The following is a 21,517-nucleotide window of genomic DNA, read 5'->3' on the forward strand; positions in this document are numbered from 1 at the left end:
GCCATCACCGTTGGTGCAGCGTCATCATGCCGTCTGTGGGGTCCGGCTACACCTTTGCGGACTTCCTCCAGCGGCTGGAGCGCAGCCCAGTGTCCCAAATGTCCCCTCTCTACCACGAGCATCGCCTCCTCTTCGTAAATCGACCCGACATGCTCTCGAGGGCGGTCCTGTCGGTCTCGTGGAAGAGAGGGCTGGCGATCCTAGGAGCAGCGTACTACACCCAGCCGGTAGCCTCTGAGACGTACAGGGCGTTGCTAGCCCAAATGCTGCGACACAACCGGCACGTGTCGAGGACCGGCACAGGTCAGCTTGTCAGCTGGCAGGCGGCGATCAAGGTCATGAGCGAGGCAGTGCTGGCGCACGGCACCTCACTGCCAACCCGCGTGTCCGTCTCGACGCTGCGCCTGCTCGCACCACACCGGCAGTGGCGCACGGCCATCGACGTGCTTAAGCTAAACCAGGCGAATGGGCAACTCACAAAGCCGATGTTGCTCGATGCGGCTCACGCGTGTGCAACGTCAGCGGCATGGCCCCATGCCCTCCAGCTGCTTATGCACCTTCATCAGCAGGATCCGCCGCTTCTGTTCGACGCAATACAGAGTATGCGACCACCTGATACGACCGCCCTCACAGCCGCTGCCAGCGCTCACGCATTGCTTCCGTCCGTGCGCGACGCCGGAGCCCCAACACCGGCGCAGCAGCACATTTTGAGCGTCCTGAACAGCGTGGTTGGCAGCGTTCCGCATGAGGTGGCGGCGCGGAGCTCGCTCTGCACATCGTACCTGACTCACCTGCTGGCAAGCACCACGCTGACACCCGAGCTGAAGGTGCAGCGGGCAACGGCGGCCATGGCGCAGCTGCCGTGGACAGCCGCACTGGCACTGCTGAGCGACCTGAGCGAGCCGGCCTTGCTGACAGATGTGGAGTGGACGCGTGTGCGCGACACCGTTCTGCTCCCCTCCAACTCTGACGCCGGTAAGGGAGACGGTGACAGCGGCGTAGGAGAGGAACGACAGCGACGGCGGCGGCCGTTGTCAGCGAAGGGAAGGCTGAAGAGGAAGAGAGACGCCTCCTCTGCTGTCATGTTGCCCGATGCGGCGGAGCCAGAGGACGAGGAGGCCGTGGAGAGTGCGGCTGCATCCTCTTCCACGTCTCTGAACTCTTTTATCTCGCAATCGGCACCATCGGTGATGACCGCAGCAGATGCACACTCCCACCAGGACAGCGTCGTGCTCAGTGCAACGGCTCTCTTCTCTCGCATGCAGCTCCTACGCGCGTCTCCCCTGACAGCAGCAGCTATGATAGCCGTTATGGTGGACAAGCTTCCCACGCCGGAGATGGCAGCTGCGTTTCTCCAAAGCTGCGCAGCCCACCTGGCACAGCCCGTGCCGGCCTCTTCCTCGGCAGCGGACGGCCTCGACATCGCGCTGCAGGGCGGTGACACCACCGTGGGCTCGGTGGCGGCCACACGCCACCCCGTTGTCGTCCACGCACTCTTGCACAACTGCGCCCGTCACGAAAACGGCTGGGCCATTGCAGCACCGGCACTGCTTGGACACAGCGCGGCGCAGGTAGCGACCCCACCCGAGCTGCTCAGCTCACTTGTTCGACAGCTGCGGCAGGCGAAACAAGTAGCGTTGGCGGTACGTCTGCTTCACGAGCACATTATCCCTTCTGGCAGTCTCATGACACCGACGTCGTGGGAGGACATGCTGGAATGCGCACTAGCACACAACCGCGCCATTCGCCTGCGACACCTTCACAGAAAAACGGCGAACTCCCGCGACGGTAGTGCGCTCACAAAGGCGACCCCGAGGCTATCGAGCGTTCACTGGGTGTCTGCGCTGAGCTGGGTGAAAAGCCGGCAGGCGACCTCCAGCGAGGACCGGATTCGAAAGACGGACACCGGTCCATCGCAGGGTGCCGAGCAGCGCCATCCGCTGGAAGTGGTCACTCTGGAACGGCCCCTGTCACACAAGATGCTGAGCCTCCTGATCAACGTCTGCGTGCTGGGTGGCAGCCCGCAGGGTGCCCTGCACGCGCTTGGCTACGCGCGCCGTGTAAACAAGACGGAGCTGCCCCATACATCGCAGATACGAGCACTCCTGTACTGCATGCAGTATGATCGCCCTTGCGAAGCAGAGGCAATCGTGGAGCAGTGCGCGAAACGCGAAGGCGAGGCCGCCGCGCAGCCGTTGCGGCATCTGCTGCGGTTGATAGGAGAGGGTAAGTCTAATGACGGTGAGGGAAACGAAGAGTGAGCCACGTTTTCAAGCGCGCACACACGTGAAGGGCGGCGTGCCTGCGCGTGGTGCGTCTTTCACTCCCCCTCTCCTCCAACCATCTCTGATGGATGGGTACTGCGAGCCCTCTCGCTGTGTCTGTGGGCTCGAGTGATGTCTTTTAAAATGTTGTTGTTCGGGGTACCCGTGCCGGTCTGTTGTTCACAGAGTCGACTCTCCCCCCCTCCCCCGCGTTCGCCCCGCCCCCACCCCCCCCCCTTCGGCCGTTTTTTTCTGTCTCCCACTCTCTCACACGTTTCCGCACAGGCGCTGAAGAAACAGCAGAAAAAAAGATCGAAAAGGAAACTGCAGCGGCTGCAACCCTTCCTCCCCTTCCCCACCGGACGACGACGAGTGGAGCGAAGGAGGAAGAAGGGGGTGGGGTGGGGGGTGCTCTCAGGCTACAAGTAAAATGGTGTGGCGCGCACAAGGGATATGGTGGTAGTGCCGAGGACTGTGTTCCTCTCCTGTGACCCTCACTTGCGCTCCTTTCACGCGCCTCGTGTTTCATGCGTAGAGCTACCGTACCCTGATGCCACTTGACACCACGCCGCGCGGTATCGAGTGCCCAGTACGCCCCTCCCCCTTGACGTGGGGAAGCCAGGCAGCACCCCATCCCCATCCCCCGCCCCTGTCAACTGCCGAACCTCTTCTGGTGATGACGGGGTCAGGCACCCGCGACGCAGGGAGGTGAGAGCAATGTATCGCTGCTGATGTCGGCGGCCAGGCCCTGGATGGCGTTGCACCGGAGCGACCGGCAGCAGCGAACACGCTTGTGCCCACCTATGTGATGTGCAGAGCGTCATGGTGACTCGAACGCATCCCCTCCGGCCCCCCCTCACTGCCTACTGGTGGTGGTGGGGAGCCTGCGTGCTGTCCCGAGGCGGATGGGCCAGGGGTGGCGGCCGGCATGGTGGGGGAGCGGCTGTGCGGCTGCCTGCGAAGCATGGGCTGGGGGTAGAGGTTTGGGGCAGAGGCCGTGCTCGGATGGCTGAGTCGGGTGCACTGCTGCCATGCGCGTGTCCACGTCTGCTCCGCACCATGTGGATATGGGGGCCTGTGGGCGTGCCGGGGGGGCCGAGTGCGGCTTAGCTCATGCCATATAGGCAGAGAGCGGGAGAACACGTGGATGCAAAGAAACGTTTGCGCAGGCTCCAATCGCAAGGGAAATGGTGTGCGCATACTCATGGGGAGTGATGCTCGCGTTGAACATTGGATGGACATCGACGCGCTAAGCTTCTCCCCTCTACCGATGATGGACTCGCTTCCCTCCTCCTCCCCCTTCTTACTACTCTCACTGCTCCTTCCCTTTTTGTTTTGTTTCGCTTCGTTGCGCTGGTGCCGCATCGATGGTTGTGTGCTCACGGATCTTGCCGGTGCGCGACGTCGGCTGCGACGCCTCGTTGTTGTTCCTTCTCTCTTGTGTTTGTGTGGGGTGGGGGTGGAGGTTCGCGTTTTGCCCGGCCCAACCACCCTCTCAGTCTCCAGTCCTTCAGGCAGAAAAGGAAAAGGGGGAGGGAACCAACAACAAAAATATATATTTAACGGCGACAAGAGAGCGAACATTGCATGCAATAGGAGCAGCCGCACCCATACACCCACCCATCCACACACACACACACACACATCCACACGCACAAGCTTGAGTGCGGCCTCACCCCCGCTCGCTTCTTTCTCTCTGGTCTTCTGCTTTCTATAGACCTCTACTCCTTTTCCTACGCGCTTAACCCGACGTTGTCGCCAATCGTCATCACAGAACTTCTAAGACGCTGCCCTCGTGCTGAGCAGCCGCGTCACGCGTGCCAGTTTCGCCACTCCGCGCTCTTTCTTCTTTTTCTTCTGTCGTCCTGTGTCCTTGCTTGGGCGTTTTTGACGAAGTACCCGCCAGTGTGTCCTGGCACCTTACTGTGAAAGCGCTCAGGCCTCCGCCTCCCCCTTCTCCTTGGCGCCCCATCCTCGCATCGCTCTGCCGACGGAAAAAAAGGGGGAAGGGATCTGTGTCACACGGGCGAAACGATGCCCGCCACACCGAAGCAACCCCCCACCACCACCACTTCCGTCTCATCGGATGAGAAGTGGGACCACTCGCTTGAGACGTTGATCCGCAAGTCCACGATTGGGTTCGCCTCTGGTATTCTGCCGGGGATTTTGCTGGCCCGCTCGCCGGCGGCACGCAGTGCTATCATCGCCCTGTGCACCGGCGTGGGTAGCGGTATCGCTTACGGTGAGGCGCGCTACCTTTTTGATCATGATATCATGTTCGACAAGCGTCACTTGATTCAGGTGCAGGTGGTCGGCGGCAGTAGTAGTCAGCAAAACGGCGCCCAGAAGTCTATGGAGTAGAAAAACGCGCAGGTGATGGAGCAGCCGAACGTAGAGGGGAGGAGGTGGTGTGGGTAGAAATAGGCTGTTCGCGTCCCGCGGAAAATGCGGGCATTGCTGCGGTTCGTGCTTGTAGGGCCCTTTCATGTCGGGTGTCACTCTCAGACGTGCTGCTGTGCTTCCTCACCCCGCACCATGCGCACATGGACGCGTCGCTGTGCTGTCACCTCCTCTCCTTGCCATTTACGTATGTGTGTGCACGTGCCGCCGGACAAACCTGTGTGCGTGTCTCCGTCGTTGCTTGTTGTTCCGAATTTGTGGGCGCGGCGCGTGCGCGCGCGCGGAGGGAGGGCTCCTTGTGGTTTTCTTTTGCTTCCCGTTGCCCTTGTCGGTTCCTGTATTACAGTTCTCGTAGCGAAAAGTGGAGAAGGCGGCGGTGGTGGTGGGGGGGGGCATGCAACGCATTCAACTCGCTTGCCCACCCTCTCAGTGGTACCATGAGTGAGCCCATCCTTTGGCAACCTTTCCTGTTGGCATCCTTGGCTAGTTTACCGCCACGGATGGCCCCCACGCACGTACGCTATCGGATGGTGTGTGTATGGGTGCGTACGTGCGCAAGCGATGGCCGGTCTATCCCGGCCAACACGAGAACTCCACCCTTCCCTGTGTGTCTTTCCTCTCCGAAGCAACCAAACAAAACACGCACGATAGCAGTACGAAGCTATCACAGCGGCATCGGTCGTCTCTGTGAAGCGCGTGCGGCTCTGCGAGGATCCCCTCTCCGGCGGCCAAAATCTTGCCCTCACCTATATCCCTCGAATGAGGCGTGAGTACGGACGGGCTGTGCGAGTTCGAGTGCGCGTGCGAGGACTATGCCACCTCGCGTCACGACAAGGAAGGAGAGTGTGTGTGTGTGGAGGGGGAGAGGGGGGAGGGGCAAAGTACTTCATCATCTCTTGCACTTCTTCGCGTTTCCGTCTTTGTCTTTCTATTTGCCCAGACGCAGCGCGGCGGGCGGGAGGGGGCGAGTGGAGCCGCTGCTCCGCTCCTTGCCAAGTGAGGCGGACTCATGTCACTGGCGCCTTCACAAAGCAGCACGCCCACCTCCATCACTCACGGCACGTTTTCGTCTATCTCGGGTGGCGGTGTGTGTACGCATTCCTTTCCCTCTACGATAACGATCTATTTTCTTTCGCGACGTTGGTGTGTCACACACACGCCCTCGCATACACATACAGTGTGGCCTTCACACCGGTGTGCTACGCGTATCATGAAGGAGACATGCCCGGAAGTAAGCAAGCCTCGGAAGCCGTCAAGGCCCTCTTCCACTACCCATGCCACAGTTTCATTGTGCGGTCTGCTCTGGAAGGGCACATGGAACATGTGACGGTTCGTGGCAGCAGCGCCGCGGCAACGCTGAGGGCCCGCCTCACCGTCGGCATGTTCACTGTCCTCGCCGGTGCCCCCGACGCGGAACTTGTCAGCGGCGTCACAACCTCCATTGTCGTCCCCTTCCAGCCTGAGTGGATACCGCTCATTGAAAGGCATTTGCCTGCCTTGAAGCCCTATATGCGCTACCCCATGGTAGCCGCGACGGGGTCATTCGACGTGTGGCGTCTGCAACAGTATGCGGCGGCGTGCCCTGCCACCTACGTCATCGAGCCCATCACGGAGGCGCTGGCGGAACGCACGCGGAGGATGAAGTGGTCCTTCGACCTCTGCGGCAACTTCCGCGACGCCGCCGACTTCGCGGCGCGGGGAATAGGCTTCGTCGCTCTGCAAAGGGCGACCGGCGACATTGCAGCCGATGCGTCCAGCTTTGCCATCTGCGACGGAGGTGTTGAGGTGGAGGTAGACACGGCGGAGTCACATCAACGTCGCGGCTTGGCGCTGGCGTGCTCTGCTCGGCTCATCTTGGAGTGCCTGAAGCGTGGCCTATATCCGAACTGGGATGCGCACGTGCCGCACTCGGCGCACCTGGCAGAGAAACTCGGCTACACGCGAGGCACACCGTACAAGGCCTACGTTGATGAGCTCCCAACATGATTCACCCTCCAAATGGCGCGTCTTTGCGTGCTGCGGATAGCCCCTGCAGTGCTCACCGCTTGTACGACTCTGACCACCCTACGCATGTGCCCAGGGAAGAGGCTGGATGGCGAGGGAAGTGAGCTAGCTGAGAACAGCAGCGGGCGCGGCGGTCGCTCACGTGCGGGTGCCCTCGTGCCTTGTCACCTTTCCTTTTCTCCCGTCCCCCCCCCCTCCACATCATTCCTGTACCCTTCGTGCGAGCTTGCGGCCGTGTGTGTGCGCAAACGAAACGAGCATTCTTTAGTACAGCGGCGCACGCGGCGAGCACTGCCACGTACACGCACACACAGGTGCGTCTCCGAAAGCGGCGGCGACAAGATTATCACAGCACTTCAGACGACCGAAGCACCGTTACGAAGACACCGGAACGACACAGGGGACAAACTCTTTGGAAGAGACACTTCTCCTCCTGTGCGGTTTGGCTATCGGGGGCCCCCGTCAACTCCATGCTCTGGGGCTGCCGATTCCTCCCCTCGACTCGCACCGCCGCTCCCCCCTTTCCAGGGAGCAGACATGACCGCATTGCTCTGTCTGTCTCGTCCCCGCCAGCACGTCGCATCTCCTGTCTCTCTGTGTCCGTCTTCGTGCTGCCGTGAGTGCTTTACGGAGAGGATGTACAGCGTGGATGGGCGTGTTACCTGTGTGTGTGTGCCTCTCCCTCGTACTTCTCACGCATCCTTCCCCGCTCTCTTCTCTCTTCCCTTCACTTATCCTCCTTTCCCGCGTCGCTGCGGCTGCTCCGCCCTTCTGCCATGAAACTCCAAGCGTCAGCCGACGGGCGTGTCGCTTCTCTCTCCTTTTCCTCGCCCTCTCCCACCCACGCGCTGCGGTGCAGCTCACTTTTATCTGTTGTGTTCCATACACATACACATATATATATCTGCACTGCTTGCACGAACCGCCGAATAAAAAAAATGGCGGTCCCTCATGGAATGCTGATTTCTCGCAACGACATCACCCCGGACAGTCTGGTGGACTTGCCGGGGGATCGTAAGATTGTGGAGCAGATCTCCAACACGATGGCCAACTCCTCCCTGTTTAAGATGGAGAAGGAGGACCACACGCTGGCGAACCTGCTGCGCATGAAGCTGCACGAGTCGCCGTTTGTGCAGATTGCGGGCTACCGAGTACCGCATCCAACAAAGCACAACGTGGAGCTGCGCGTGCAGACGGCGTCGAACGGGACGGACGCACCAGTCCCTGCCCCGAAAAAGGCGCTGCAAGACGCGATCGACGGCTGCTTGAAGGATTTAGAGGTGTTTGAGGAGCAGCTGCGGCGCGAGGCACAGCTGAAGGGTCTCGAGGCGTCCCCATCATGAGCGGATGGGGGGTAAAAGAGTAAGCGTGTGCCCTGGAGACAGGATCGCTTCGAGGAGTGGATGCACACTCATGTCTGTCAGCGTGCGCTTAGCCCTTCGACATGCGGACCACCAGTCGGCGTCTCGTTCGATGTTGGCCGCGTGTGTAGGGAGATGTGGTTTTCTGATGCACGCGCGTCATCAACGCTCATGTGTCTTGTTAAAAGTGTGGTTCGTGATGCGCTTTCATCTTTGGTGTGCCACAGGTATGTATGCGTGTCTGCGTCTACCTGTGTGTTGATCTCTTTCCCCGTTAGCCTCCTTTCCCTCTCCAGGCGCGCGGACTTTCCCTTCTCAAACTGCGTGAAGGGCACGGCTTGTAGAGAAGGCCGCATCAGCTGCCACGCATGCGCACTCACCAGAACGCAAAAGCAAGAAGAGGATACGCCGGCTGTAGCTCGCCGTCGCCTTTTTCTTCGAAGGGGAGCGGCACAGCGTCTGAGAAGCCAGTGTGTTTCGTTCGGCGCGTACTTCCAGCGCTTTCCCAGTAGCTCATCGGAAGCCACGGAACCCCCCCCCCTGTCTGCTTTTCACCTCGGTGGTGACCGCCACTTGGTGACTTGCTCGCCTCCATCTGCCTCGCTGCCGACACGTCCTTCTCTTCCTTGCTCTCTCGTTGGCTTGCTTTTCTCTGCCTTTGGCGACGAATGGCCGTCTCGTCGTGCAGGGTGAGAAAGCAGAGGCGCTAACACAAACCAGATCGGCGGCAGAAACCCAAGCCCCCCCCCTTCCCCTCAAAAAGCAACAACAACCGCAACAACGGCGACTCTTCGCTGCATTCACCTACGCAGACACACATGCAGCCATGCACCCCCTCGTCACCAGCGTTATTCCCTTCCTCATGAACGTCCCTTCAACTCCAGGGCAGAGAGAGAGGAGCTTGGGAGACATCTCTTCCTGATGCCCATAAGTGCAACATTCTGATGTTCTTTCTTTGGTGCCTCTCCGATATCCGCTACCCTTCGATAGGCTGTGCTGTGCAGGGCTGCATCAGTGCTACTTCTCCGTCAGCGTCGTCACAACGCCCGCCAGACCCGCTTTCCCCGGCCTCTCTGTCTCGGCACTCCGAATTCCCCCATGTCTCCCTTTCCCTGTGAACTCTGACGAGGAAAGAAGGCGATGTCGATACGAGGCACCGCTCCATGCTAGCCGTGCAGCGACCATGAATGTTGCGTCTGTGGGTGCGGTCATGCGGCCGGAGCGGTGGCACTGGGCGAGCTGGGGGAACTGCTGCGCGCGTGCCCGCCCCACAGAGCCCGGCCGACCATGTCGGAGGAAAGCGTCACAGCGCTGGGGGCGGCCGACATAATTGAGCGCCGCGGCTGCCGCAGCTACGTGGCCAGATGAGGCGGCAGCTTATGCTGTGATCGCAAAGGGAGGCAAGACCGGCGTCCGGCTGGATTGCTCGCCGTGGCTGAGCGTGGTGTGCGGCGCTGGTGGAGTGGGGGACTGAAAGGCGTCTCTTTCCCTGGGGCCCATGCCTGAGGGGCTGATGCCCCCAGCCATGTTCGCCGCCGCTGTCCTGGAGCACCCAGGGGTGAGGTGGGCAAGCGGTACAGGTGGGCCGCAGCGAGCTCAGCACGGCCCACCAGGCCGCCGCCGACGACCGGCGCGGTGTACGGCCTCTGCGCCGACGCGACCATGCACGAATGGAGGGAGTGGGGGGGGGGGGCTGCGTGCGTGAAGCGAGCGACAAGGCATGCGGCCATGATGGGGTACACGATGGGGCCGCGGCGCCGCCGACCGTGTAGGTGTGGCAGTGCACAGTTCCGTGCGCTGCGGCTTTTGAGGCGCCTTTGCCTTGTCTGCTGGAGCGACGGCTGCCCTTCATGTGGGTAGCGCGTCTGCCATCGCTACTTTGAGCAAAGATTATCCACGAAGACATGCCGTCAACACGGACCTTCATGACTGCATGTCTCCCCTGCCGTGCCTGGCCCACGACACGCTGCACAGAATCCGGCGAGACCCTGCGGACAGGCCTAGCCGCGATCCCGCATACCAACCGCAACGAGGGGCACAACTGTTGACACGGGGAGGTGGTACAGGAAGCTCGAAGGGCGGGTGGCTCCGTACTCTCATCTGTGCGCACACAAGCACAAGCGTGTACGTGGATCGGGTGCTCATGCATACAACAAACAAACAAAAGGCGCGCTCTATGCCGCACCGGTATAGCCCTCCGTGTATCTCTCTGCACTTCCTCCCTCTCCCCTCCCTCTCCTCTCGCGCAGGCGAAGGAGAAGACTTATCGATGCATTCGTTAAATCTAGAGCAACGCACGTGTTGTCGCCTCCCCGCCCCTGTTTGTTCGCTCGTCTGCGTTTTTTTTTGTGGTGTGTGCGTGTCTTCTCCCTTTGTGGTGCTGTACCCCTCTCCCCTCCATATCCGCAGCGCTGCCGTGCACTCATCAACCCACTACCCAGCCCACGCAGCGCTGCCTTCGTTCCGTTTTTCCTTCGTTGTTCGGTTGGTTCCTGCAATCATTTCGTTAGAGACGTCAGTAGCGACACGCCAAGGCAGCCCAGAGGCTTGTAGAGGTCATTTCGCGCAGCCATGCAGCCCAAGACCAACGACTTCCACACGCCATCTTTGTGTGTAGCCACGGAGGGCACAGCGATGATGCCCTCGCACTCAAAGACAGAGTCGACAGGCTGTGCACCTCCGGTCGCCACGCCAACAGCACTCGCAGCTCCACAGCTCGCGATTTCCTCAGCCCTAAGTATGAACGCATCATCTACGCTCACACGCCACAGCAGCTCCGTGCTTGAATCGCAGGCGCAGCCATTGAGATCCCACGGTCCGGCATCGATATCTCGCTCTCACTCCGACGGCGAGCCAGCGGTGCCCTTCGAGGTGCCGCACTTCTCGACTGTCTCTCTCCTCACTGTGTGGATTTTGGACTGCGCTGTGGGACTCTTCTCGCTTGTCCTGTCTGACGTGTACGTGAACCAGTACCCCGAGTTTCCGCTCATGTTCTTCCTGGCTCTTGGCTCACACTTGAACGTCCTTGCTGGCTTCTTTGTATATCTGCTCGGCCGCGAGAAGTACGGCCACAAGGTGTATCGACTCTATCAGCCGTTTGCCGGCGGTGTGCAGTTCGTCACGCTGCAGTGCTTTGGCGTCACATGTGTGTCGTCCTCGCTGCTGCTGACAGCGGCGTACGGGCTTCTCTTCGAGCCCTCGGGGAATCATTCGCACGGCTTCATGAGCACGATTGGCGCACTGGCGCTGTTTGGCAACATTCTTCTCTTGCTCTCGCTGCGGAGTTTCACCTACTACGACTCTGTCAAGGCCTCGGAGCCGGGATCGATCACCGCGTTATCGGGCACCGGCTCAGCCTTCCTGGCGGACAAAGGCATCTCCGCATTCCTGCGGTATCTGCGCCGACGCCCCAATGCAGAGAGCGCGCTGGAGGTGGCATTGCTGACGGCACAGAGCGCGTTCAGCATGGTGGCGATCCGCTTTCCAGGGCTGCAGGAGATTATCCTCCTCGTGAACCTTGCGATCACACTGGCCTGTGGCGCGTTGAGTCTGTTCTTCGTTGGCTACCGGCGCTCCCTCGGCTTCATCAGCTTTCGCCTGTGGATGCATCGCACCTTTGACACCGTTCTGCTGTGGCTGTCGCGGTTTCTGTACGTCGCCGCAGCGTTGGCGAACGTCCTGCTGCTCATGGATGCCGGTGTGCACACAGTAACGCCGTCGTCTGTGCTAGCCGTGCAAGGACTGAGCGTCGTGAGTTGCGTGGCGCTGCTGATGTTTCTTCGCACGATGCGCTATGAGGCTCTCGCGAATACACCGAGCGTGCCAAGCAGTGTCTTCGAGCTCGGCGGCGTGGTGGCGGTGGCGACGGCGTTTCTGCTAGCATGCCTGAACGTGAGCATCTTTTTTTATGCGCAGAACTACCCCGACGGCCTCGATGAGGCGGTGGAGGGGACAAGCTGGACGTACCAAGGGGTGCTGGTGCTTGTGTCGCAGCTGGCGCAGCTCGTCTCTCTGCTGCCAACGCCGATGGTATACGTGTCTGGCGCCGTTATGCACGACAATCAATTTCGCATGCTGGCCAAAAACCGCTCCGTCGAGACGCTACCGGTGTTGCTGCTGCAGGCCCTGAGCTATCTGCTGTACGTCGCCGCCATCATCAGTTTCACGCTCTTTCTGTCCAGCAGTGCTCCTCCCATCGCCTCGCTGGAGGCGGTGCTGTCAACGCTCAGCGTATTCTGCATGACTTGTGCCGTACGACTGTGCAGCTCCTTGACGCTCAAAGGGCGCACCTTTCTCGCCGCCATAGTGGAGGAGCCCAGGTCGGAGTCGGCCACAGTGGGGGGAAAGCAGGCTGCGAAGCCGGTCTTAAACCTTGACTCCGTGTCCCCTGTACACACCTCGTCGTCACGCGACGTTCGCAGCGGGATGGCGGAGGAGCTGTCCCATACAGCTTACATCATGAACGGTGGGATGATATTCAGTTACCTTTTGTGCCTAACGAACTTGCTGCTGCGACTCCTTGTCGACATTTCGTTGCATCATGTGTGGGGCGAGGTGGAGCTGCCACACGCGCGCCTCATGACGATCGCAAACGCCTGCTTCATCGCGTGCGTGCCGCTGGCACACTACTCGGGCAAGGACAAAGGCGTGCGGGTTTTTCACCCCTTCACCGGCAGTGGCAGTTTTGTGGCGCTGCAGGTGCTTGGCTGGATGATCTACGCCCTTTTCGTCATTGTCATCATCTTCCGCACCATTGTCGCCAGCAACTCCAAAAGCATTCCCGCCGAGTGGCACGCTCTTATCGAGGAGGGCCCTGTGATGTACACCCTGTTCGGCGTCCTGGAGCTGATTCCGGTCGTTCTCATCACGCTGTCCATCGCGGTCGAGTCCCGCTACACCATGGCGACGGCACTGCAGCAGCGCTTGGCGAAGGAGTCGTTCCTGGAGCTGCGCCGCTTCATGCGCGAGGAGTTAGCAAGGAAGTCGGACGAGGAGAAGGCCGTCGCCCAGGTCGCGTTTCGAACGCTCATGACGGCAGCGCTACACAGCTTTGACATCCCGTGCACCGACAGCCTCCTCCGCATATATAAGGACTCAGCAGCAGCGCGACGTACGGGGAGAGGCTCCCGCGCAGAGGGCAGTTGCAGCACCGGTAGTGACGATGAGGACGGCGGCGCAGAAGGAAACGAAAGCAGAGAAAGCTCTGACTGGAGTTGCAGTGGAGAGGACTTGACAATTCGCCGCCGGCGCCATGAGGGCGCACGTATGCTGGTGTTTCTGCTCTGCTGCGCGTCAGCTGCCTTCTTCGTGATAGCGGCGTTCATGGCAAAGGTAATGGTGTTGTCGTTGGCGTTCGCCGTGACTGCAATGCTCATATGCACGATTTCGTGCGTCGGCGTGCATGCCGGCTATGGGATGGTCCTCCACGGAGAGCCGAGCGTGTACGTGCCATTTATGCCGTTCCGCGGTGGGTCACAGTTTGTCGTTCGGCAAATGGGCGGATGGTGCTGCTACACAGGCGCGTTCCTCGTGACGCTAATCACGTCGATCGAGTCCGCGGAGGTTTCCGCAACGGCGATGCTGATTGCTGCGCTGCTGTCGGTGACGAGTCAGGTGTTCATCTTCAGTTCTGTCCCTCTGTTCTCCCACCGGCGCGGCGAGCCGACGTTCCTGGAGGTGAACGGTGAGGGGATCGTGGCCCTGTTCACCTTTTCAGGAGCGATGGTGTTTGGACGAGTTTACACTCCCCTTGTGGCCTTCTTTGGGCGGGACACACAGCACTACCTCCACTACGACGATGAGAGTTCCGCCTCCCACCGAACACGCGTGCCGTTTGTGCTGGCAGTGATGAGTCTGTCACTGGCGGTGCCGTGCACGCTGATCGCCCTCAGCCGAACCAAGCTGCAATGGGAGCGTGTAATGCACACCGGCACCGCAGCGGAGGCGATATCCAAACAGAGCCCATCGTTCACAAGGAGGGAGCGTCGTCGCAGAATGTTGACGAAAGGGATTTCAAACCTGATAGAGGTTCTTGTCATTCTGTTTGCCACCGTTACTCCGCTGTCCATTGGGTTTTTGATATTTTACTTCTTCACGCACTACACGCCGCGCCTGGTGCACGTGATGGAGGCATACCTGCCGGTCTGCTTCACTCTCACCGCGCTAACGCTGGTGCTGTCTGTGGTACCGTACGTGGCGAACGTCGGCGTGCCACCGTTCGTGGTGACGGTGCGTGTGACGATTGTGACGTGGATGCTGTACTGCATGCCCGTGCTCGCTGGGGGTGTTATGCTTCTCCCGGCGCTGATTAAGCCGCGGCACAGCACCCTCTTCTCTGCGTGCGGCGCGCTTGTGTTGTTGATGGGGGGCAACTTCAGGACGCTGCGGCTCGCGATGAGGCTTGCGGTGTACGCTGTGATCGGCTACCTGACGTACCAGAGGTGCATGCTGCACGTTGCGGGTGGCCCGTCGTGGGTGCTGGCGCGCGCGCTCGGCGTGCACCTCGTGGACTGCGCGGTGCTCGGCGCGTGGCTGTGGTACCTCCCGCTGTACTCGGGCAAGCCGTACCACACAGGGTCGCAGCGCAGCCTGCGCTTCACGGAGCTCGCGCGCAACTACCTGTTTGCCGACGCGGTGAAGTACTTCAACTTTCGCGTGATTGTGGACGACCCCGCCGTGCAGATGCGGGACGACACGTCGCAGTACCTGTTCTCCTTCCACCCCCACGGCGTGTTCCCCGGCACGGCGCTGTTTGCGTCTCTGACGGCGGAGTGGGCCCTCAAGGTCGGCGTCAACGCGCAGCGCTATGTGTCGACGCATGTCGCGAGCATTGTTTTCAACGTGCCGCTGCTGCGGGACTTCAACCTGCGCCTCGGTGCGCTGTCAGTGAGCCGGCGCTCTGTGGAGGCGAGCCTGAAGCGCGGCAACAGCGTCCTTATCGTGACGGGTGGCCAGGCGGAGATGCTGCGCACGCAGGTCAGCTCGGCGAGGATGATCCTGATCACGCAGCACACTGGTTTCATACGGCTGGCCATCGCATCACGGGTGCCGCTGGTGCCGCTGCTGTGCTTTGCGGAGAACAACGTGCTGGGGATGCTCCAGTTTCCGCGCATCCAGCGCCTCTCGCTCAGGCTCCTGGGCTTTCCGTTCCCGGTGATTCCCTTTGGCCGATTCGGTCTGCCTCTGCCGTTCCGCACGCCGCTGACGCTTGTGGTGGGGCCGCCGCTTGCGATTCCCGAGGGCGCGGACGAGAACAACCCCGATGACATGCGGCGCGTGTCGGAGGCGTACTTCCAGTCGCTGAGGGACCTGTTCTACCGCCGCCGCGCGGAGGCCGGGTACCCTGGCATGGAGCTCGTACTGCTGAACGAGAAGGAGGAGGCGCGGATGCGCAAGCAGGCCCGCGACGCCGCGGCGAAGAAGGCAGCGTAGATGGCTGGTTGCTGCTTGCCGTGTGTGTGGGTGTGCTTGCTGCCCCCCTCCCCTCCCCCTCCTTACCCCACCCATGCAGTGCATGGGCGATCTCGCCCACTTCGTGACGACAGCTGCTGGCGCGGCGCTGACTCTTCACGGGTTGGTTGCACTCTGCGTTGTGGCCTTGCAGCTCGAGGCATGCCGGTGCTCACAGCGCCTCGCTTCCGTCCTTGGCCCTCTCCGCACCCCTTCCTGTTTTCCCTCTCCCGATATCCGCGAGCGCAGTGGTGGTGTGGTGGCGGTTAGCGGAGGAGGGTGTCGCGGATTCGCACCGAGGCAGGCGCCGACTCGGTGACGGGCTGCGGAGTGCGGAGGGATGCGGGGGCGTGGGCGGGGGCAGCCAAACAGGGTCGCGGGAAACGTGACGGCTGCCCTCCCTCCCTGTTGTCTCCTTCCCTCTTGGGTCTTCCTCACGCCACAGCAGCGATGTTGCGGACCACTGCTGCTGTGCTCCCGTCCTGTATAGGCGGTCTTCTCTCTGGCTAATGCGACCTGTGCACGACGCCTGCCGTCCCCCAGTGATGCCCCTCCCAGGACCTCGCTGGTTGCGTGTGGATGTGTGTTGTGTGACCGTTGCCGCTGGGATTCGCCGTGATGGCGGGATCGCGTACGACTGTGTGGCCGTTGCTCGTCGCTGCTGTTGCCTGGCGTGTTTCGCACGAATGCTCGCGTTGGGCGCAGGCTCGCTGTGCGCCCTCACCCCTCTGCCTCCTTGCTTTCCTCCCGGACGCGTGCTTCCGTATGAAAGAGCGGTAGCGAGACAGGAACTAAAGAACAGAGTCTTCTGCGGGGGGGGTGACAGGCGCGCCAGGCACTGCACCTTCTTCACCGCCCCCTTTCCCGGCCACCGCTAAGGTGGCAGGGGGCGGCGGCGCGCATGCGTGGAATCTTTGGCGCACTGCATCTGCGGGCCGCTGTCGAACCCCCATCGCCCTCTCTCTCTCTCGCCGTCCCCCGCCGCCCGTGCCGCGCGTGCGTCTCCTCGAGGTGTGCCGGCTTGCCGGGCCCATCATCCCACCTGCCCACTCTCTGTGCCTTCCTTCCCCCTGTGTTTCTCTCCCACCCCGCAGCGACTGGCGGTGGAACGCTTGGCTTTGGCAGCACGCACGGCAGGGCTTTGCGCGATGCTGCGTCGTGTGCCCCTGCGCCTTGCACGCCGCAAGCACGGGCAGGCGGCGTGGTCGCCGAACAGCACGAGCAGCGGCGCTGCGCCGACGAACGGGATCACCGCGCAGGAGGCGCTGCAGATCGCGTACCGGCCGATGCCGCCGGCGAACACGGTGGAGTACGAGGAGGACTTCGGGCCGAACATGATGATCCACCGCGAATTTGTGTCGTCGAGGCACCGCACGCGCATGGCGTCGGACATCTCTGCGCTGGCGTACAGCGACGTGGAGCTTGCGCGGGCGCGTCAGCAGCTCGCGGGCGTGATGAACCGCGAGCGGCGCGGCGCGCTTGTCGGGAGTGGCGGCGAGGCTGGCGACCGCGTGCTGTTCAACTCGGACGTGGACGAGACGACGCGGGAGGTGAAGAGCGCGCGGTTCCTGTTCAACGAGCAGCGCATGCGGTTCTGCGACCGCTTCCAGACGTTCTTCCGCGAGCGCATGGTGCGGCGGGCTGCTGGCGGCGCCGGCGCCGGCGCGGACGATCACCCCTACTTCTCGCTGATGGAGGCGTGCGCGGTGCTGCACGGGTGCGATACGGCCGACGCGCGCGAGGTGTACTACCGCCGCTTCCTGGGGCTGGACCTGGACACGCTGGAGGCGGAGGAGGCTGCCGTGCGCGCGCGCGCAGCGGATGCGGCGGAGGTGGGCGCGCGGCTGACGCGGGAGGAGGCTGGTGCTGGAGGTGGCGCTCTCGTGGCTGCTGCAGCTGGCGGTGCCGGCGGCGCGAGGAGCGCGACGGACGCGGTGCAGGACATCATCGACGCGCTTCCGCCGCTGTTTCCGCGGCCCGCGGCTGCGGAGGTAGGGGAGGCCGGCGAGGCGGTTGCCGATGCGCCGCCAGCGCATGCCCGGGCCGAGGCCGCCGGGGAGCTGCCTCCTGCGACGGCGGCGGCACCCGCGCACCTTGCCGAGGACGCCGCGCCGCTGTACAAGGCGTACCTTGCGCATGCGCGCGGCGAGAGCCCCGTGGGCTCGTACGACGTGACGACGCTGGGTGCGCACGCGGCGCACGCGGAGCGGCGGCGGTGGCGCTCGCTGATGGACAAGATCGCTGCGGAGGACTACCACGAGCTGACTGCTGCCGAGCTGGAGGACGCGCACGTGCTGAACGGGCAGCTGCACACGGTGAAGTTCTTCGACCTGAAGGTCGGGGACACGGTGCGCGAGATCGTGCAGTTGCTGGAGCGGGAGACGGGGTCGAGCGCGTCCGGCGACCGTGACGTGCCTGTGGAGATGTCGCCGACGCACCCCGAGCGGCGCGTGTGAGGCCGTGCTGCTGTGCGGCTGCCGCACTGCCTCTCCCCGGCTCCTCTCTCGCACCGTGGCTCTCCCGCCGAGGGAGACGCGCTTGCCGGGTGCAGATCAGCCGCGGCGGTGCGCCTGCTCCCTCCTCCTCCTCCGCTGACTTGTGACGCGGCGCATCACAGACCATCCACCCCTGCCCGGGTTCCCTCTTTCTCTACGTGCGCGTGAGTTGTAACGGCGCCCTCGGGGCTAGCCAGGGTGGCGCCACACCGAATGCAAACACACAAGGCAGATGGGTGCCTCGCGGCGCCCCTGTGCACGGCTCTGTGTGCCGGCTGCACGCGGCCAGCTCGACCGCCGCGCGCCCTCGACGCAGCGGCTCCCACCTGCCGCTGAGCACTCATTCTCGACCGCCTGTACCTCCCTGCCTTCTCTCTCCCCCTCCTGTTGCCTGCTCTGCGTCGGTGCCCCCCCCCTTTGCCTCGCGTGCACAGACATGCACGCACGCAGGGCGTCTTCCACACACCAGCTCACTGTGCCGACGCAACCGCACCGCTCTTTCACCGCTTCCATTGGGCGAGCACCGCACTGCACTCTCTGACCGCCCCCTCCACACGGCTCACAAGGCGGCGCGTCTGAGGCGCATCCCCGACCCCCTCGCTCTCCCTCTTTCCGTTCACTGACGGCCGACTGCAGACAGTATTGGCTGCGCCGCCATGATGACGCAGCGCACCCGCTGCCCGGACACGCAGATGGACCGCGTGAGCGAGGACGGCACGTCCTTCAGCGATGACGCGATGGTGGTGGACAAGGTGGGCGGGGCGCATGTGAAAGACGTGGCGGACTCCCCGATCACGCCGGACGCGGACGAGCTGGTGCGCGCGACGCAGTATCGGCCGCGCAACTGGTTCACTACTCTGCTGAACAAGGCTGTGCCGCACGGCGGGACGCTGTCGAACGCGTACAACCTTGGCGCCGTGACGCTGGGCTCCGGCGTGATTGCGCTGCCGTCCACGTTCCAGGCGACGGGCGTTGTCACGTCGGTCATCGTGCTGATCGCGATCACGATGAGCACTGTGTACTCGGTGTACATCATGATGCAGGCCGCGGACAAGACGGGTCGGCGGCTGTACTCGTACGAGGCGCTGGCGCGCGGGCTGCTTGGGCGCGGGTGGGACTACCTTGCTGCGTTCCACTTGTGGATGTTCTGCTTCGGGTCGTGCGTGTCGTACGTGATCTCGACAGGCGACCTGCTGTCGCGCGCGACGGACGACCCGTCTGTAAACAGCTTCGTGCGGACGGCGTGGGGCAACCGCGTGCTTGTGATCCTTATCTGGTCGTGCGTGATGCTGCCGCTGTCGATCCCGAAGGAGATCAACTCGCTGCGCTATTTCTCGGTCGTTGGCGTGACGTGCATGATGAACTTTGTGGCTGTCATCGTGATCCACTCTGCGATGAACGGGTTCGAGAACGGGCGGCCGGCCCACCAGCCGCATATGTTTAAGACGGGCAACAACGCGATTGTGGGGTTCTCGAGCATCCTGTTCGCGTTCCTCGCACAGACGAACGTGTTCGAGGTGGCGCGCGAGACGCCGAACCCGACGCCCGGGCGGATCTCGAAGGACCTAGCGATCAGCCAGGTAGTGTGCTGTGCGCTGTACGTGCTGGCGGGCTTGTTCGGGTACCTGGACTTTGGCGAGCAGATCACGGACTCGATTCTGCTGCACTACAACGTGCGCCGCGACGTGCTCGTTGCGATCGCGTACGTTGGGATCGGCGTGAAGATGTGCGTCGGGTTTGCGATCTGCATGCAGCCGTCGCGCGACGCGGTGTACTACTGCCTCGGCTGGCACTTCCCGATGTTCAAGGACATCCGGACGGTGCCGTTCTGGCTGAACGCTGTGATCTGCACTGGGCTCTCCGTGTTTGCGCTTGTGCTGGGGCTGTTCATCCCGAATGTGAAGGTGGTGTTTGGGCTTGTGGGCAGCTTCTGCGGCGGGTTCCTGGGGTTCATCTATCCAGCTCTGTACGTCATGTACGCCGGCAACTGGGGCCTGCGGCAGGTGGGCTGGCTCCACTACGTCTCGACGTACTTGCTGCTGATCGCCGGCGTGGTTGCTGTCGTTTTCGGCACGGTTGCCTCGATCTACGGCGAGGTGCACTGAGCAGCAGCGAGGCAGCCGCGCTTGTCTGCGGTGGTCGCTGCGTGTTTGTTTCACACGTGTGGAGGAGAGCGGGGAGGGGCAAAGGCGCCGGCGGAGCGGTTTTTTTTTGGGTGCTGCCTCCGAGCACGTTGCACTCATGGGCGCTCTCCGCACGCCTCCCCACCCGCTTCTCCCCCGTACTTCCTCTCCGCATCTCCCTCTGCGTGCGTGCCTTTCTTCACCTTGCTGTGCCTTGGGGTTTCTCTTTCTTAGACACTCCTGTTTGCGATGTAGTGCCCAACTGCGCCTTGGCTCCATGCATACGGCATGGCTTGGCACTGAGTAAGAATCAGTGTAGTTCTCCGCTTGTGCCACCTCCGCTGTGTGTGTTTGTGTGAGGCACACAAAAGCCAACGCCTTCGTCTTTCCCGCTCGCTCGTCTGAGGACGAGAAAAGACACGGGAAAGCGAAGCGAACAAAAGAAAAAAATGGACATCCCTGTGAGTGGAGGCGAGGAAGGGATGAACCTGCGACGCCTTCTGCCAGGGAGAAAAAGGGATGGCGCGACAACCACGAAGCAGGCGAACGTGTCAAGGAAGGGTAGTGGGAGTTGCGCACCCTTGCAACATGTTCGTGTGCGGGGATACAGAAGCACGTGAGTCTCTCTGTATTTTATTTTCCCTGTTCGTCTTTCTCTATTGTGTTAGGTCTTGCACTAAAACGTTATCGAAGCATCGGCGCGTCTGCGCCCGCGTGTGCTCCGCCGACTGATGATATCGTTTTTCATCGACTCCTTTTTTTTGAATGAATGAATGGGTCTTCTCGGTGTCCACCAAACCCACCCACCCCTGCTGCTGTGCATTGCTCATCTTTACGCACAAGCAGCAGCAGCAGCCGCAGAAAAAAATTGTTGTCCACGACGTATCTCCCTAAGGAAGCATTCTTTGAACAAAGAATCATTCCCTCCCCCCTCCTCCCCCACACACCAAGAAAAAAAGGGTGGAGGCACGGCCCCCTACCCCACGCAACATGCACCCGACCACGCCGTACCTCGCCACCCGCTCGTCTATTATCTGCACTCGCAAGTATCCTTCTTGTTTGATGTATTTATGTGTGGACCTACGGACATAAATACATGTATGTGTACACGTACTCTGTTGTGTACCGCTTCGCATCTGTTTTCCCTTACCCCAGAGCGTGTGCGAGTGGTGAGTCGGCGTGAGGAAGCGGGCGGGAATACGAAGCACACACGCACACACACACACACACGAGAAAAAAACAAGAAAATGTGATAGCGCACCGGGACACATGTGTGTACACACCCGCGCCTCCTCGATTCATACCGGTGGAGCACCTCGTGTGTGTGTGTGTGTGCGTGTGGTGTTGAGGATATCTCGGTCTTGAAGCAAGCGATTTCTCGGTGAGACGTTCTCGTACGGTGTATTGCCTTTTTATTATTA

The 21,517-nt window shown here is 61.8% G+C and overlaps 7 protein-coding genes across 7 annotated transcripts; all 7 read left to right on the forward strand.

Annotated features, from left to right (window-relative positions):
• Positions 1-26: 26 nt before the first annotated feature.
• On the forward strand, positions 27-2,261 carry LMXM_27_1520 (conserved hypothetical protein; the record flags this gene model as incomplete). The annotated part of the gene is made up of 1 exon (XM_003876679.1): positions 27-2,261. One exon carries the CDS (start codon positions 27-29, stop codon positions 2,259-2,261), a length of 2,235 nt encoding a protein of 744 aa, XP_003876728.1.
• Positions 2,262-4,298: 2,037 nt separating this feature from the next.
• LMXM_27_1530 (conserved hypothetical protein) lies at positions 4,299-4,625 on the forward strand (the record flags this gene model as incomplete). The annotated part of the gene is made up of 1 exon (XM_003876680.1): positions 4,299-4,625. The coding sequence occupies one exon, from the start codon at positions 4,299-4,301 to the stop codon at positions 4,623-4,625; it is 327 nt and encodes a 108-aa protein (XP_003876729.1).
• A 1,548-nt stretch (positions 4,626-6,173) lies between these two features.
• LMXM_27_1540 (hypothetical protein, unknown function) lies at positions 6,174-6,650 on the forward strand (the record flags this gene model as incomplete). Its single annotated transcript, XM_003876681.1, has 1 exon — positions 6,174-6,650. One exon carries the CDS (start codon positions 6,174-6,176, stop codon positions 6,648-6,650), a length of 477 nt encoding a protein of 158 aa, XP_003876730.1.
• Positions 6,651-7,606: 956 nt separating this feature from the next.
• Positions 7,607-8,011, forward strand: LMXM_27_1550 (DNA-directed RNA polymerase II-like protein; the record flags this gene model as incomplete). The annotated part of the gene is made up of 1 exon (XM_003876682.1): positions 7,607-8,011. One exon carries the CDS (start codon positions 7,607-7,609, stop codon positions 8,009-8,011), a length of 405 nt encoding a protein of 134 aa, XP_003876731.1.
• A 2,652-nt stretch (positions 8,012-10,663) lies between these two features.
• LMXM_27_1560 (putative diacylglycerol acyltransferase) lies at positions 10,664-15,460 on the forward strand (the record flags this gene model as incomplete). Its single annotated transcript, XM_003876683.1, has 1 exon — positions 10,664-15,460. The coding sequence occupies one exon, from the start codon at positions 10,664-10,666 to the stop codon at positions 15,458-15,460; it is 4,797 nt and encodes a 1,598-aa protein (XP_003876732.1).
• A 1,166-nt stretch (positions 15,461-16,626) lies between these two features.
• LMXM_27_1570 (conserved hypothetical protein) lies at positions 16,627-17,934 on the forward strand (the record flags this gene model as incomplete). The annotated part of the gene is made up of 1 exon (XM_003876684.1): positions 16,627-17,934. The coding sequence occupies one exon, from the start codon at positions 16,627-16,629 to the stop codon at positions 17,932-17,934; it is 1,308 nt and encodes a 435-aa protein (XP_003876733.1).
• A 695-nt stretch (positions 17,935-18,629) lies between these two features.
• On the forward strand, positions 18,630-20,078 carry LMXM_27_1580 (putative amino acid transporter; the record flags this gene model as incomplete). The annotated part of the gene is made up of 1 exon (XM_003876685.1): positions 18,630-20,078. One exon carries the CDS (start codon positions 18,630-18,632, stop codon positions 20,076-20,078), a length of 1,449 nt encoding a protein of 482 aa, XP_003876734.1.
• Positions 20,079-21,517: the final 1,439 nt, after the last annotated feature.

Source organism: Leishmania mexicana, chromosome 27 (assembly GCF_000234665.1).
Source record: "Leishmania mexicana MHOM/GT/2001/U1103 complete genome, chromosome 27".
Taxonomy (NCBI): domain Eukaryota; phylum Euglenozoa; class Kinetoplastea; order Trypanosomatida; family Trypanosomatidae; genus Leishmania; species Leishmania mexicana.